This window comes from Octopus bimaculoides, chromosome 24 (genome assembly GCF_046866305.1).
Source record: "Octopus bimaculoides isolate indiv1 chromosome 24, ASM4686630v1, whole genome shotgun sequence".
Taxonomy (NCBI): Eukaryota; Metazoa; Mollusca; class Cephalopoda; order Octopoda; family Octopodidae; genus Octopus; species Octopus bimaculoides.
The window spans coordinates 3,782,979-3,801,863 of NC_142951.1; the positions used below are offsets into that span (position 1 = coordinate 3,782,979).

Sequence of the window (18,885 nt, forward strand, 5' to 3'; positions counted from 1 at the left end):
AGAGACAAAGAGAGAGAGAGGAAGAACGTGTGAGAAGAAGGTTGAAAGCTGCAATCACTCTACGTCTTTGAGGAATCAGAGTGTTCATTTGAAGCTGATCAGACAAACACACACAAAAAAACATTCACATTTTCTCATATACACAAACACAAATATACATGCTTATACAGATGTATGCATATATAATTAATTTACTTAAGATATAGAATATAATTGTATGTGTAAAAGAAAAGCAAAAAAGAACACACAAACACGTATACATACACATATATATATATATATATCGATATAATATCACAAAGACATACATGCGCAGCTTCACTGAGAAGTTTACAAATTATTAACAAATCTCCTTTCTCTATATCGTCATAAAGCGACGTTTCTATGTATGTATGTACGCATGTATATATGTTCATACAATTGTGTATATGCGCCTATATATGCTTACGTTAAATGATAGTGTCAGTAATTCAGCGAAGAATTTTGGTCACTTCTAAACATTCTGACACGCTTTATAGGTTATACCAATTCTACTTTGGACTTTAGGAAATGATTTCGTTGCTTGGAAACAACATCGGATTCTTATGCACGGCAGTGTTTGGATTATTAACGACCATTCACGGTAAGGAACTTGCTCAAGCGCCCTATTCCTAATTCTGCATGTAAATATATGACAATTCACAGCGCAGCCATACACCCGCGCACACACATACACACACAAACGTACAAACACACACAAATGTAATTTTAATTGTGTACATAAATATCTGTGTGTACGCGTTTGTTTGCGTTCGTGTGTCAGTGTTTGTGTGTATAAGGCTTGTTCATTCACTACCCTTATCTGTTTTATTTTCATTACGCTGATATAGTGAGAAACTTTCAGAACTAACATTCTACACCGTCTATTTTGCAACAACGCCCATATATCTATATGTATTTTACTGATGCGCGCGCGCGCACATACACACAACATTTTATACACACACACACACACACACACACATATATATATATATATATATATATATATATATTCGCGTTTTGTATATACATACATAAATATTCATTTATTATCGTATAAAATACATGTCATATATATATGTATATATATATATATAAAATTATATATATATATATATATATACATACACACATATGTGTGTGTATACATATGTGTTTGTGTGTGTGTATAAATGTGTGTATATATATATGTGTGTGTGTAAATGTGTATATATATTATGTATGTATGTGTGCTCGTACGTGCGCAAATATATGGATTTCCGTCGTTTACTATGATGAATATTCTAGTTATTCAATGAAAAGAACCTACCAGCTTATCAAATTGCCGTGAAAATTGCTGTCTGCTCCAAAGACACACTCAATGTACCCGTGAAATAATTCCTTATCCACTTCGCATAAAGTACATCGCATTTGGGCCTTTGTATCTCAGGTACAACCGAATCGTCGGTGCTTCACGCTTTACGTCTCATCAGCTTCAATCACAAGTCATCCAGTCGAGCGGATGCACAGGGATCCAACTCGTTCCCTCGATATTCGAAAGCAGATCCTTCACCAGATCACTTCATTTGTGGTCTCACTGATACAAACACATACATGCACACACAAGCTCATGCACACTTGCATATCATAGGAACGCATACTTAAGTATATTTATGACGGACACACACGCACATACAGGGAGAGAGAGAAGGAAATACAGACAGATGGATAGGTATTATACAAATACAGGAGCACACATACACACATGCATACTGAACTAGATTTATGCATTATACGCATATGCTCAATTATGCATGCATACTATTGTAAAGACTACAATACGTACATACATATAAACGTATAAACATATCTCTACTGACAGATAGAAAAAGACATAGACGAATATAATTTCATTTATATATATATATATATATATATATATATATATATATATATATAAATGCATAAATATTTAGGTAGAAATATTAAAATTCATATATTCAATTATATTTAGAAATATGCACACATCAGTTAATACGTACATGTAAATGTATGCGGGCACGTATAAACGTACGTATATTTCTACATGCACATACATAAACAAGCGCATAGGTATCTACCAACATACAACCGTACATACAGCCAGACGTATACACGCATAACTTCAATCTATCCACGTAAATACAAATATGCACACGTATATATATATATATATATATATATATATACATATATATATACATATACATATATATATATATATATATATATATACATATATATATATATATATATATATATATATATACATATATATATATATATATATATACATATATATATACATATATATATATATATATATACATATATATATACATATATATATATATATATATATATACATATATATATACATATACATATATATATATAAATATATATATATATATATATATGTATGTATGTATGTATGCATATGTATATATATATGTGTATATATATATACATATATACGTGTGCATATTTGTATTTACGTAGATAGATTGAAGTTATGTATATATGCGTGTCCCAGTATAGCCGGGGTTCTGAATCAAAACTTCAATATATATATATATATATATATATATATATATATATATATATACATATAGAAATACATACATAAACATCGCACATTTATATGCATACAAACATACATACACCGACGCATATATATATATATATATATATATATATATATATATATATATATATATATATATATGCATGCATATATATATATATATACACAAATGTGTACACATATATACATGCGCACGCGCCCGAGCACAAACTCACAAACACACACATATATTTATATATATATATAATCATAATACTTATATATACATAAACAGAATTACACATACATAACAACAAGCATACCTGTCCACTTACAAGCATACATACATACGTACACGCTAATAATTAAAGAATTTGAACGATACACTCCACTTATAAATAGTGAAAATATTTACGTCCCTAAGTTTAAATTGTTTTCTATTTTCATTTTTATGAGAGTGGACAAACAATGAAATTTACTATCAAATTTACTTTAGATCGTTATCAAGCGATGAAGTGGAGACGAATGCGTTATTTCGTTGACATCGGTCGTATTTTATTTTTTTATTCTTTATTTTCTTCTAGTTTTCTCCTTAAAGTAGCGTCTAATGAAATAGTAGAACCTGTCAAACACAGACACACAGTCATACACACACAGAGGGGCAGATACATTTGTAATATTATAGTGTGTGTGTGTGTGTGCGCGTGTGTGTGTTCGTGTATGTATGTGTCTGTCCAAGTGTTTATATATACGTATAACTATGTATGAATGTTTGTGTATATATATCTATTTTTTTCTTCTCTCTCTAGTATACACACACACACACACACACACACACACGCGTATGTATATATATGTGTATGTATATGTGTGTGCTTGTCTGTATGTATGTGTGTGTGATTGTATGTGCGTGAATACACACGTGTATACGTACGTTTGTACGTATTCGTGTACGTATTCGTGTACGCATTATTGTATATGTGGATATGTGTGTGTGTGTATGTCAGTATGTATTCATGTATGTATGCATATGCGCGATGTTCGTGGTGTGGACTTGTTTATCTATGTCGTTTCGGCTATTGACTGTGTGATTGCATTTACAAAAGTAACTGACCCTGTCATTAGAGTCAGGAACCGAGTTCAGAAATTATTTACATGCGTATTCACGCGGCACACTCGTACACGTTTACAGGTGTCAGTGGAGTATATATTATATAATACGTATATATTTCTATATCGATACAGATGTGTAAAACATGTATAACATGTACGTATTTATATAAATCCGAGTTTGTATAAAATTACATAAACGCATGTTCATAAATGTACACGTGCCCCCAAATTTAATTCTATCATTTTCAAGCCGCATTCTTTATTCATTACTTTAAATTTCACGCGGGAGAAGTAATCCGCAGAAGACCGATCAAGCAAAAGGTTGTTAACGTACTCTCACATAACCTACACATGAGAGTGTGTGTTTATACGCGTGCGTGTATAGACACACACACACACACACACACACACACACACACACACACACCAATATATATATATAGATAGATAATTAAGAAGAAATAGATAGATAGGAAGTGATAGATAGCTCGATATATAGATATATAGACAGGTAGGTAGTTAAATAGACTGATAGACAGGTAGGTATATAGATAGACTAATAAATAGACTGATAGAGTGATATAGATAGATAGGAAGAGATAGATATATCGATAGATATATAAACACGTATGTATATAGATAGACTGATAAACAAGTAGGTAGATAGATTAGATAGACAGGTAGACAGACAGCTAGGTAGATAGATAGATAGATAGATAGATAGATAGATAGATAGATAGATAGGAAAGTATAGATACATTGATAGATAGATGTATAGACAGGTAAGTAGACAGCTAGGTGGTTAGATAGATAGAAGATAGATACGTGTGCATAAATGCATAGGGTGCTCTAAAACAATGTGTGTGTGAGTGAATGTTTGAATGGATTACAATGTGTTTAATGTTACACATTATCGTTATTTTGTGTTGCTCATATATTTTTAATTAAATCTGTTGTTTTATAATTTAATTACCAACGGAATAGCATTATTCGACGAATCCATTTACATGTATTAAATACAGTTTTGTAATTAAATAAAAAGCATTTACGTACGTGTAAATTTAGTTTCTATTTTTTATCCCGCGTATGATTACGTTAGCAATTTTATTTCACAAATTGTGTGGCGATATATAGATTTAACTGATATGTATGTCCCTGTATTTCAGGGTACGTATGAACAAATTCATTATAAGTTGTTCTCTATAATAAATATATACACAACACACACATACGCTCACACACACACACACACACACGTATATATATATATATATATATATATATATATATATATATATATATATATATATATGTGTGTGTGTGTGTATGTCTGTGTATGTATATGCATGTATGATTTATTATATATACTGCAGATGTAGTCGTGATATCTTTGTGCACGTATGCAAAGTATGTTTACGCGCGCGCACACGCTCGCACACACACACACATATTCACACACATACACATCTCTTGTTTAAGCCATTAGGCTGAGGCCATGCTGGGGCACCGCCTTGAAAGATTTAGTCGAACAAATTCACCCCGGGTAGCGTTGTTTTTGGTTTGTTCTTGGTTTGGCACTATTTTACCGGTTTTCCTGTGCCGTACCGCCACGTTACGTGGACGAAGACGGAAGAAATCTGGATGGAAAGTGGAATGTGTGTGTGGAGAGGGGAGCGAAGCACTACAATCAGAAAAACACCCAAACACATACACATATACAGTTGCACACACATACACGGCAGGTTTCTTCCAGCTTCCGTCCGCCACTCCCACTCACGAGACTTGGGTCGCCCCGCCGCTATAGTACAATTCACTTGAGCAAAATGCTGTGCCGTAAGACTGAATCCAAGCTACTTACCACATAGCCAAGCCTGTGTCGATACAGATATACAGAGAGAGAGAGAGATTTATGTGTACGAACTTATTCAAATAATTGTTTTCATGTCCCTATGCATTTATGATCTTTTAAGTGCCTTTAGTGTGGTTCCCTCCCTTGCAAATACTCTGACAGGATCTTGTGTTCTAATTGTCTTTTTCTCACTTCTATCAACCCATCATGGTGCCCCTTGTCAGACCTCAAGTATACGGCCTGCCCTCCAGACTAAGAATTTAAAATAATAATAATAATAATCCTTTCTAGTAAAGGCACAATGGCAGCAATTTTGGGTGATATGGGCCATTCGATTACGTCGACCCTAGTAGTCAAATGGTTCTTAATTTATCGACCCGAAAGGATAAGAGGCAAATTCGATCTCAGCGTAATTTGAACTCAGAACGTAGCGACGGGCGAAATATCGCTACGTATTTCATCCAGCGTAGTAACGGTTGAGCTATCTCTCCGCCTTAATAATAATAGTAATAATACTTTCTATTATAGGCACAAGGTCTGAAATTTGGGTGGGGGGATAATTCGTTAACATCGACCCAAGTACTCAACTGGTACTTATTTCATCGACTGTTAAAAGGATGAAAGGCAAACTCGACCTCAGCGGAATTTGAACTCGGAACATAGCGACGGGCGAAATAGCACTATGCATTTCGTCCAACGTGCAAACGATTTTGCCAGCACGCCACCTTAAATAATAATAATAATATGTAAAAGATCTTAAGAGAGAACATGCAAATTTTCTTCACTATGTAGACGACTGTTACTGTAGCGCGAAGCTTCAGGCTTATTACAGTGATTATTTAGACTATATGTGAACAAGATTATGCCTTATTAAGTCCTGGGCTCGGTGATTGAATTTCATGGTCTTCCTCGTAAAAATGTTAATGATGTACCAACAATTAGAATGGACATCTCCTACAATAAGGTTTCAGTGTAACCTGTAGGTAGGATCCTCATATCAGCGACTAGAAATATTTGATCCTTGCTCTGTAATATGATATTTGGTGAAAATATGTCAAAAATATCAAGATTTGATAGAAATTTAAAGCGTCTCCGCTTCTGGTAGCCTCAGGAGGGGTTTCCACAGTTAACAATAATGTAATTTTAAGCGAATATACCTGCTTCTCACCCTCCAAGGGTTAACAGAGTTACGCTGTCAAAAATTATGTAATTGATCACTGCTCACATCAAGCAACAGAGAAACAATTGTTCGTCATAATAGGCAAGAGAATCCATCACTTGTGGAGGAATATCTTTCTGGTTCTCGTTGACTTTTGGCAGTTGATCTCAGAGAAAAAGTTCTAAACTATAGATTAAAGACTATGGGAATGAGAAATTACAAATTTCCGAATCTAGTCATAGAGAAATGTATCCCTAGTAGCAAGACACAGACTAGGTCGATTCAATTACCTATAGATGATTTTTTTAGCGCATTAAAAATGACAGTTCTTGTCTACCTACCTACCTACACACACGCACACACACACACACACACACACACACACACACACACACACACACACATATATATATGGTGAGAGAGACAGGAGTGAAAGAAAGAACACGTTGATATATGTGCAAACGGGACAAATGGCATTGAGTTCATGTAGATATCATGTAGATATCATGTAGATATCATGTAGATATCATGTAGATATCATGTATTACACTGATGCATGTGATTCTGGGCGTTGCTATTAACGAGATTCTTGTGTATATAGAGTATTATATGTGTATATATATTTATTTGCGCGCGCTTGTTTGTGTATGCGCGCGCGCAACATAGTGCACATATCGTGTGCACATACACAGAGACCCGTACATTCATGCAAGCATCGAGACACCAGTTATCAGAGTCGGTACAGCATCAGTAATAATTCGCTGAAACATTTGTTTTGAAACTCGGTGGTTTTATTTTAAATCATGTCGAGCGTACTTTATTTTTCATCCTTTAGTGCTTAGAAATCAAACAATACAGTTGTGATGCATCGTTCTTTTATATTTGTTAGTTTGTCTAACGTACCGACTGCATTGGGTCCCCAGCTACCAAAAGCGTCAACATGTAATATGTTCATACTAAACTATCCTCGATTGTGCGCGAAAGCTGTATGTCAGGCAATGGTAGGTGAATGATGTAATAATACGTCGATGAAAAACTGTTGAAGGAATGCTTTATCTTGAATTTATTCGAGTAAAAAGATACCCTGTAGCAACTTTTAACCTTCCGTCACCACTTCTACTGAATCTGTTTTGAACCCATCACTGCCAGAAGATTATAAAACTGTTAGAAATTTTTACAATGTTGTCATTGTAGTTTACATTGCTGTCAAACATAACTCTGGTTCAGAGTTGTATTAAGTGTTGCTATTGAAGTTATATTTTATGTTTAATCCCAAGAGTGCTCCTGTAATGATGCACGATGATAAAAAATTGACCAGCCTTGTCTATGCTGTCTTTACTTCAGATATAATTTATTCAGGATATAGACTAATGCGTCTTTCTATTCCTATGTGTGTAACTTATGATTGAAGACGATTTTAACACTGAATATTAGCAGGATGCGAGGACGCGCATGGTTGGTTCTGATGCTGTTGCAATTTTAGCATTCGTGTATTTGGATGATCATTGTCTGGTTGCTATTTTTTGACCTCAGGTCAAATCTAATGAAACGAATTTCGTTTCACTGCTGACCATCCAGTCATTTTACCGTAGCATTTAGGAGGAAATTATGTAACGCTACGTAAGTTTAAATAATGTTATATAATTATATGTGTTATATAACATTCTTGTTTTAAGAATCTGCGATGTGATGACAGGAAACTCGAATGAATGATCACCCTGGGACACTCTTTGACTGGTTGATTTTGTTTCGGTGTCGGGGGAACTTTTTACTGCCGAGCTTAGTTCTGTTGTAGTCGATTTGCACTAACTCATTCTCTTTTCAGCTGGGCAACTAATGTCAAGTTGTGGTTATTTTCAATCATATTACATCTACCATTAATTAATTAATCCATTCATTCATTCAATGTTATCTTTTTGTTTTTAGGGTCGTGCTTAATATTTGAGAGATTAATCGAATATCTGGTGGTAGTCCGACAGACTCATGTTGTTTCATTCACTTCTATATACTTTCAGACTTTGATTCAAGATTAAATTTACTGCATACGGTTAAACAATTTCTGGCAGAATGACATGCGGGAGTGGAAAAGTCATGTCTCGATAGTAACCACACACAAAATGAGTTCATCCCATTACCATTTCATTCAGATATTATGGTATTTTCATGTCACAGTTTGTCTCCCAAGATTATATTCTGGTCTTGTTGGATAAGTGACACAAACATTCCAGATGCGATGAATATTTTACAACAATTATCTTCTTTCAGTATGAAGTATAGGCGTAGCTCTGCGGTAAGAGGCTTGCTTCCCAACCATATGGTTCCTCGTTCAGTCCCATTGCGTGGCACCTTGGGCAAGTGTCATCTTCTGCTAAAGCCACGTTCCGACCAAAGCCTTGTGAGTGGATTTGATAGAGAGAAACTGAAAGAATCCCGTAATATATATATTTGTGTGTCTGTGTTTCCCCTCCCCATCGTTTGACAACCGATGTCGGTGTGTTCCGCGTAAATTAGCGTTTCGGCAAAATTTACCAGTAGAATAAGTACTAGGCTTACAAAGAATAAGTCCTGCGGTCGATTTCTTCGACTAAAGCCGGTGCTCCAGCATGACCGCAGTCTAATGACTGAAACAAATAAAAGTATAAAAATTTGCAAAAATATTCACGGATTGTTGGAAAGACAATTGAAAAAAAAAATGTTCTAAGAACTTGTTCAAACGGTCTTCCGGAACATTCCTGCAAAGTGGAAGAAATTTGACTAAACACGTGTTTTCCTTCCTCTTTATGGCTCGCTATCGTATTCAGATTTACACCATTAGTAATGGTGGCCTCGAGGCAAGTCATTAGATGTTTCTTTCATTTATTTCTTATGTTCTTTACATTCAGGTTATACCAGAGAAAGCAGATCTATGAGCAAACATAGTTCAAGCGTAAGCTCCTCGAACGTTTACCACGTACAATTTTTTACATTTGACGGATATTTGTCCTCATCTTGTTTGTTGTTAACACAACGTTTCGGCTGATATACCCTCAAGCCTTCATCAGGTGTCTTGGGGAAATTTCGAACCTGGCCTCTCATTCCTAAGGTATTTTTCGATGTTATTACCATTATTCAGGTCGCTCGGAATCTTGGAGTGTTTTTTTTATGGCTTATAAATCGAATATTTTCCTATCCTTTCTTAATACCGGTTCCCATATGCTATTCGTATCTGCACTCAGTCTGCTTAGGAGGTTGTTGTGTCCTAGCATACGTGCTGCTTCTTTTAGTTTTCGTATTTTCCAGTGGTGTTCTATGTCTATTATTTTAATTCAACCCACAGGGGGGAGGTCTAAATAATGTAAATACAGCTCTCTCTTTTGAATCGACAGATAGTGTTTTGCGTCTGCGTTAGCTGTTCTTTCTTCATGGCAGCTAAGTCCTTTGAATAAATCTCTTTCATCGGTTCTTTTACAAAGGTTTCCAGAATATTCGTAGTATTAAAATGAAATAGTAGCAAACGAAAAGCGTGTTTTCATTATTCTTTTTAAAATAAAGTATTAATGGCTAACAGGAAATTTAGATCATATAAAAACAATAGTCTAATTGGTAATGACCTCAGTTCCGAAATTATTAACAACTTCATTATGCTATCTTCTGTTCTAATTTGCCATTCATATTGTTGACGTCGAAGAAAAGTATACAATGATCGATAAGGCTACATACTCAATGTATATCATCATCATTATTACTACTACTGAATGACAGAGCAGTGCGTGCCATCGAAGTGACACTTGTGTATAAAATATACGAACCTCAGTATATCCATCATGATTACCCGTCTGATAAAGGTACACCGGGCATAAGCTTCACAACAATATGTGCGTGACAGGGTGATCGCACATCAAGATAAACAGCGCAGGACCTTGAAGATGGAGTCCAGTTAGATTTTTCTTGAGGTCGAGTAACCCATTCTTCCCAAACGGTCCTTGAATAAGGGTTGTTTAAGGATGTTGAACGAATCAGCCATGTTTCCAGAGGAGAATTATTCAAACATTAAAGTATTTCTCTCAACACATGGATATGATGCTCAGCGAAAAGTTATGCTCGACATGCTTAACTGGTTAAGGTAAAAAAAAAAAAAATGACAAGCAAATCTGTGGTATTGAGCAGAATATTTGCTGTAGACCATCTATTATACCAAGACAAAACAATGTACATGATAACACTTCTAATCACTTAAGATCAGAAGCCATGGGAGAGACTGCCTCGTGCTGCATCAGGGAATTTTATTATTATTATTATTGAGTGACACTGGGGTAGAATTATACGAATCCCAATATACCCATTATGACTGCCCGTCTTACAAGGTTACACTAAGCGCATTCATCACGACCATATGTGCACGACATGGTGATCTCATATCAAGATATACAGTGCAGAACGTTCTGGTGGGGCCCAGTTAGAATTTTGATTAGCCCGATCCGCTCAAAAGGTCCCTGAATAAGGTTTGTTTAAGGATGATGAACAAAACACTCATGTTTCCACAGGTGAGTGATTCAATCCTCCCCAAATTCCTTTCAACACGATTCTGATGCTCCCCCACGACTTCCGTTCGTGATCAGGGATACACATATCGTCAGGAACATGCTCAACTGGTTAATGTCAAGCAACTGAGAAGCAAATCTGTGGTATTGGGTCGAATATTTGCTGTAAACCATCCTTTATACCAAGACAAAACAATGTACATGATATTATTATTATTATTATTATTAAAAAGGCAGCGAGCTTGCAGAATCGTTATCAGACCAGGAAAAATGCTTCGCGATATTTTGTACGTCCATAAGTTATGAGTTCAAATGTCACCAAGGTCAATTTGCCTTTCATCCTTTCGGGATCGATAAAGTAAGTACCAGTAAAACACTAGGGTCGATAGAATCGACTAGTTCCCTCCCCAAAAATTTCAGGCCTTAAGCCTATAATAGAAAGAATTATTATTATTATTATTATTATTATTATTATTATTATTATTATTATTATTATACAAAAATATTGTTGATTATGACTTCGAGGTTTCGGCAAGCTAAGCCGGTATAGGTTTAGTGGCAGTCAGTTATTCAAAATTAAATAAAATGTTCATATCAGTGTTTATTCAAACGACCTGTCTTCAAGCCATTGCTACAGAATGGCCATAAAATAAACTGGAAAAATCTGTGAAATCGTAATAGTATAAACATATGTTCGATCGAATTGTTCTCGAACATTTATATTCCTAAAATTGTTTACCATTCCTGTAGAGTGCTGCCCTCGGGTGTTCATTATTAATTTTTGACATTGGAACAGGACCAAAAGTTTTTAATATATAAAAGTGGGGTATTTCGTTTTGCAACGTAAAACTGTACACTCAACGACATAAGCTCTACGTTTTCTATTCAACTTCTTACCATATTAGGCAATATTTGAGATAGCTATATTGTGTATGCTAACACATCCGTCTGCAATAATACAGGTCGACTTACCCGAATTTTAATTGCTGTACAAACAAGACAGTTAATCCTCTCTAATCTAGGTACAACGCCCGAAATTTTGGGGGAGGGGGCCAGTCGATTAGATCCACCCAGTAAGCCACTGGTACTTAATTCATCGACCCCGAAAGGTTGAAAGGCAAAGTCGACCGCGGCAGAATTTGAACTCAGAACATAAAGACATACGTAATACTGCAAAGCATTGCGCCCGGCATGCTAACGCTTCTGCCAGCTCGACGCCTTAAAGCAACACAGTAATTGCAGCCGTCAACATCATAGGCAGTAATGTCTAATTCGTAATATCAAACATCATATGAATGGTATATTACCCCAGCCACCCCGCCATGAGAACTTGTAAGGAAATATGGTATACGAACCAGCCTTTTATCAAATATATCCTTGTTTATAGGAAATGACGAAATGTATAGGCATTTTCCGATCAGAAACCAAAAAAAAAATAAGTTAAACAAAAAAACTCCAAATAAAACTGAGCAAAAACATTGTGTCTTTTTTTTTCTTTCATTTCTATAACTCCTCCCATACTCTTGAGTCTCTGTTATTGGTCAACTGAGGTAGGATATTGTGGCCATCTCTGTCGCGCTAAATAAGAGATTATAACGGATGATATATTTTGGCGACTTCCGCAGTCTAATCTTTATCAAAACAACTATTGCATAATTTGAGGTAGAAATTACGAATATAGCTGAATGTATTAAATATTGAACATTACTTCTACGTAGAGCTGCAGCTCGTAACTCCCCCTCCCTGTCCCTCTCCCTTCTCCTCCTCAGTTTCTATGATTCTTTCTCTCTCCACAATGTTTACATACAGCATCCCTTTACTCATTGTCTGGTAACGTACTAGTTCTCTCACACTGCATCTGTCAGGGTTAACTCTCTTTGCACTTCTATTTGCTTCTCTCTCCTCTCTCTATACGATGGAAGACTTGTAGGGAGAAAGTAACCAAACAACATGTATATCAGCTAATCGTTGTAATGAGATGTATGTATAATAGACACACAAACACTGTCATATGTGTTATGTATACCACGCGCATGTATACATACAAACAATCTTTCTCTCTCTCTCTCTCTCTCTCTCTCTCTCTCTATATATATATATATATATATATACACACACACACACACACACACACACACACACATATATATATGGGTGCAGGAGTGAGTGTGTGGTAAAAAATTTGCTTCCCAACCACATGATTCCAAGTGGCAACTTAGGCAAGAGTCTTCTAATGTTGCCTCGGGTCGACCACACCCTCTTGAGTGGATTTGGTAGACGGAAACTGAAAGAATCCCATCGTATATATATATATATATGTGTGTGTGTGTGTGTGTGCTTGACTTTGTATCTGTTTTGTCACCACACCATCGCTACACAACTGACTTTATTTGTGTACTCTCCCATAATTTAGCTGTTTCAACAGTAAAAGTACCAGGCTTAACAAAAACCGAAAATCAAAATTACTAGGGTTGATTTGTTCTTCAAGGTGGTACCCCAGCATTATCACTGTTTAGTGACTAAAACAAGACAGATAAGAGGCGTGTGTGTGTTTGTGTGTGTAAAAGTTCAGTCTATTCTCCCGTTGCCTAGTCTTGCAGCTATAAAACCGAACACGTCACAATATTCTTCTGTTCAGAGTAAAATAACGTTATTCATTTTATATCCGGGAATGACTCATTTTCTTCAACAATACTCTTGGGAAATATTTGCGAACGTTTTTGCTGCTATCATTGTTTCGGCAGCTGCTGTATGTGTTATGTATGCTCGTGGTGACCCTGATTGACGAAAGCCTTTAATCTGAGGGCATGCTGGTAGTCGACTAAACGTTTTAAGAAGCATCCGCAAGTACACAATTTTTCCGATGTGAAGCCTTTTAGAATCTGGTACTGGAGAACTAAGTAATGCAGACACGGCCTTGGTGATGGTGGCTGCGATCACCAAAAGTAGGGGCCTCGATGCACAGCCAATTTTCCCAGGGTCCGCTCTCATGATTCGTGCTTCGCTTGAGTGTGGTTTGCCTCGAAAGCGATATAGAAAAATATAGATAGATAGTTTTATATATTTATATATATATATATATATATATATATATATATATATATATATATATATATATATATATATACATCGATATGTTGTACTTATTTCCTTGACGCTAGAACGGAGTCGAGCCGAGCAGATTTGAAAATCTGATGTCGGTTGCCACAAACAATGAAAGAAGAAACACTAATTTTCTTTTACATTGTACGAAAATTTTCTACTAACACACAGCCCTTATGAGGAGCGACATATATAGCGTATAACATTGATTTTAATTCTAGCTTGTGGTATCATATATAAGCTTATCACATTCGAATCTTGAATCCGATAATGATAATGTGCTATTTGATAAAAGTAATAGAGTAATATAGTTAAAATGGATTGACAAATATCTGATAAAAAAGTTAGATTGGATAAAATCTGATGAAAATAATCGTAAAATCGTAGAAAAATAATATGTGACGAAATGATTAAAAAATATCTGATTTGAATAAAAAAAAATGATTGTGTATTATGTATGAAAAAAAAAATATTCAGAAATATGCAGTAAATGTTGTTGAGTAATGTGACACAAAAAGAAAAATGATCGGCAAAAACATGTCACAAAAAGGATATTGTATTAGATGCTAAAATGGAATAGATGTATACGTGTTCAAAAGGATTCCTACATATGTGTTTAATATGATTGCGTGTTGACATGAATAGAATATATGATGAGTAAGATGCATCTCCATTGTACGTATTATGGAATGCCAATAATACACACACATGTGTGTGTGTATATATATATATATATATAAATAATGTGCGTGTGTGTGTTTTGCTGGTCATACGTGTGCGTTTAATTTACATTATGTTTGCGGGTAATGTATATTTCCATTTAAAAATTATGCAACTCTTTTTCAGCTCCCATTGCTGGAAAAAAATACTTAGCAATTTTTAGACTGTAAAGGAAAGCACTCTGCTGGAAACACTGGCATGCGCATACAAATCTCATAGGTGAATTAAAACTCAGAGTTACTCATATGCAGAATTAGGAGGAACTACTGAAGCTCTTGTAAATCCATTAGAATACGTCCCACTTGCCGTCTCTTATCAACCATAGACATCTTGAACTGGTCTTAACTGCCGTGCCTACTTTCAGTTGTCTTGGTTCCACTAACTATTTTTTGCGGTGTAGCCCGAAGACTTTCCTTGATAAGAGAGTCGGCGACTAAATTCTGATCTTTGGTTTTTTGTTTTTTGTTTTTTTTTTACCGGGTAGGAAATATTGAATAAACGAACGTTGGTTTAAGGGGTGAATAACTTATCGAATGTCCTTTCTTGTTTATGAAGCCTCGTGTCTTTGTGCTCCTATTATGATCTTCCTTTGTGATGTTTGGTTTACGTTCACGATTAAGATAATTACCAGCGAAAAGCTGCAGACTTTCCTTTAGCAATAATTCTTTTCAGTTTAAGAGGTGACGGTCGAACTTAGGTTGTCTCATCAGAATTATTCGTTTGTTGTTTCTCTAACAGCATAGTCACTTCGTTAGACAAACTTTCTCTCTGGGACACTAGCAACTCATTCACGTCAACCTCCATGACTTTTTCAAATCCTACATCCTGTTCAAGTGTTACAATATCTATCCGACTTTATGTAGACCTTCTGCTTGAGAAAAACTCGTAATATCTCGAACAGGATCTGGTCATATACTTTTCGAAGCATTATTCAATGTTGACTATTCATGACTCATCTATATTACGCCCAGCATCCGTTATGTTGACTTTATCCCAGTCGTCTCTGACTGTAAGTCTATCCTCCCTATCAATTGCTTTCATGGGTTGTTTTGAATGTTCTCATATGATATGCCTTCAAAGTAGCTATCTCACCTTAATCCATTGGCTGGAGAAAAGAAGTTGTATTCGTTAAGTTATATTCTACTCTCCCTTATTAGAAAGGTCGATGGGTTGCTCGGTGCATTGTCTAAAAGTAACTCTGCTTCTTTGGCAATATTATATCTGGTATTGTACAACAGAGCAAAAAATGTTTTTAAATCACTTTTTTAATATGTTCTTAGTCATTCAGGACTTCTTATTTAAATGCGTGATCACTAAACTTTCTTTAACTATTGTAAGCTCGTTCATTTTCGTACTGGTACATGCTTGAACTTCATATCATCAGCGCCATTTCCTCCAAAATGAAGAGTCAGACGATTTTGAAATTCTTTATTCCCTGGTGTTCCTTTTACCGCTGTAGAAAGAAAAGTTCTAGCCGATACGCACATCCAGGAAATGCATTCTCATCAACATTGTATACTTGATCTGGTTCGTAACCCCCTTCAGCAATCATTTTCCTCAACTGCTCCGGATAATTAGTGACCGCCCCTGAATCAGTGCTAGCAGTTTCTGTATTCGTTTCTATGTGGTGAAATTTTTCAAACTAGCCGTTACTAGCTAAAAGAATATATATTTTTAAAAAAATTAGTAGTCTTACCTTCCTATTTTCTGTCTTGTTTGAATTACGGTAGCGTTTATCGGCACATTACGCCAGTTCTGTTCCTCGACCCATACACTCAAAAGTCATTCTAGTTTAAGAATTACATTTAGAACAATCAAGACAAAAGGTCCGTACAGTTAACGGAGGAGTTTCGTGAGTACTTGGCATAATTTCCTCTTTCTTGTCACGTATTTGTCCCACTGTAAACGTTGCAAGATTTAAAGCTTTGTCTATCTTAGTTTTACTTCCGCATCATGTATTTTTATAACGTCAAGTATCCAGTGCAACTTCTTTACGGTCTCTTTACGCACTACTGCCTCTAGTTTTGCTTGATAGCTTCTTTTCAGGCATCTTAAATTGAAGGCAAATCCATCAGCACCAGGGATTAATAATCTACAACAAATATGTAGTAAAAAATAATTGGCCCAGTAAAGATTTGATTTGTGAGAGCAGAGAATTGTCTGATACTCATGGATGCAATAATGAAAATCAGATGAAAAAGTGATTGAGGAAGAGAAAATACTACGCTATTACAGTTAACTGAACGATCACTACATTTTATTAGCAATTCACCCTTTGTTTTTCTGACCAAATACACTTCCTCACACACACTTTCATACACATAGACAGATATACTAATCCACACTCGTGTTGGCGTACTTGCTTATACCACTTGCAGTCAGATGGATTCTAAATTTGGTGGGACAGTTGTGTCGATTACGTGGATTGGTTTAGATATTAGCAATGGTGGGCGTGTATTGTTGGTGGAATGGTAGTCATACTGTTCATCTTTCTAATTGTATTGTTGTGGGTGTTTGGTCTAAAATCAATCCTCGTAGACCTATGATCAAAGAAATTTCATTCAGCATTTAAAATACAGAGGATACCACAGTTTATATTTTCATTTGAAATGGATTTGCTTATCTACTTCATACTACATAATTCTGTTTTCTCTTCTCGGTTTTGTTGGTGTTGTTGATAGAAAGACAAAAGCAAACATGTCTGCACGCATAAACACTCACACACACACACAAACACACAAACGCAGCGTCAGTAAATCATAAATTTGAAAGTGAAATACACTCTAAATATTCAAGTGTTGGATACGTTCCTAGAAGTACTCCAATATATCACATTCGCTGCTTATGGTTACCTGCCGCAATACGAGATTCCGTAAGAGCGAAATTATGAATTGTGACCTGAAATTAACGGTCATTCATTAATATCCATAGGCGCGAAAACCCGTAACCTAACGGATAATCGTAATACAAGGGATACATGTGTATGTCTGTATTCTCTCTCTCTCTCTCTTCTCTCTCGAGTTGGGTATACATACACACACACACACACACACACACACACACACATATATATATATATATATATATATATATATATATATATATATATATGAATTTGTTCTCTACTTCATAAGTCTTTTAGTTAGATTTCGCTCGGGGAACTTCTGGAACTTGATATTGTAATTACTAGCATGTTCTTTGACATGTCATATGTAATTGGATAATATTGTTGTATTCCTCATTTCTATATGACTAAGAGAAAAGAGACAGTAATTGAATTTACGTTCAGTAAAGTCACCTTTCATCATCTTTGCATACTGCTGTTACTCTAATTTAAGCTTCGACATGATGGAGTTGATACTGCTTCAAATATATTCACTTGAGTATTACATAAATGAATTCAGCGGTATGCAATTATACTTCTGATGGATATGGGGTAAGTCTCTGTTAAGATTGTTCGCGTGTATTTGAGAAGATATATCATATGAAGAATTTACATGTAACACAATAAAGACTGGTTTCGGTTAGATAATTTTTAGGAATGGTGTATGTTTCGTAAAAGCTTGTGTATGAAAAGAAAAATGACGATTTAGCGATATGCAAGTATAAGACGTAAAGTTGCAGTAGGTGTTAATCAGGTAACGTTGTTTCAAACTCTACTGAGCATTTGAGAGGGAAATGCGAAGGACATAAGTTTAGGTGTCATTTAGGAAATAGGCACAGCCTTCGCTGTGTCGTTAGGAAGTTCCCTTCTAAGTCAGAGGGTTCTGTGTTTAGTCTCACTGCGTGTCAAGTTGGGTAAGTATCTTCTACTATA

General features: G+C 35.4%; 1 protein-coding gene across 1 annotated transcript in view; it reads left to right on the forward strand.

Annotated features, from left to right (window-relative positions):
• LOC106875693 (uncharacterized) overlaps positions 1-18,885 on the forward strand; it is a 248,912-nt gene that overhangs the window by 196 nt on the left and 229,831 nt on the right. The window contains exon 1 of the mRNA XM_052976736.2: positions 1-622. This exon is cut by the window's left edge and continues 196 nt beyond it. Coding sequence (XP_052832696.1) covers positions 550-622 — 73 coding nt within the window. The 5' untranslated portion in view covers positions 1-549. The remainder of the gene's footprint in view (positions 623-18,885) is intronic.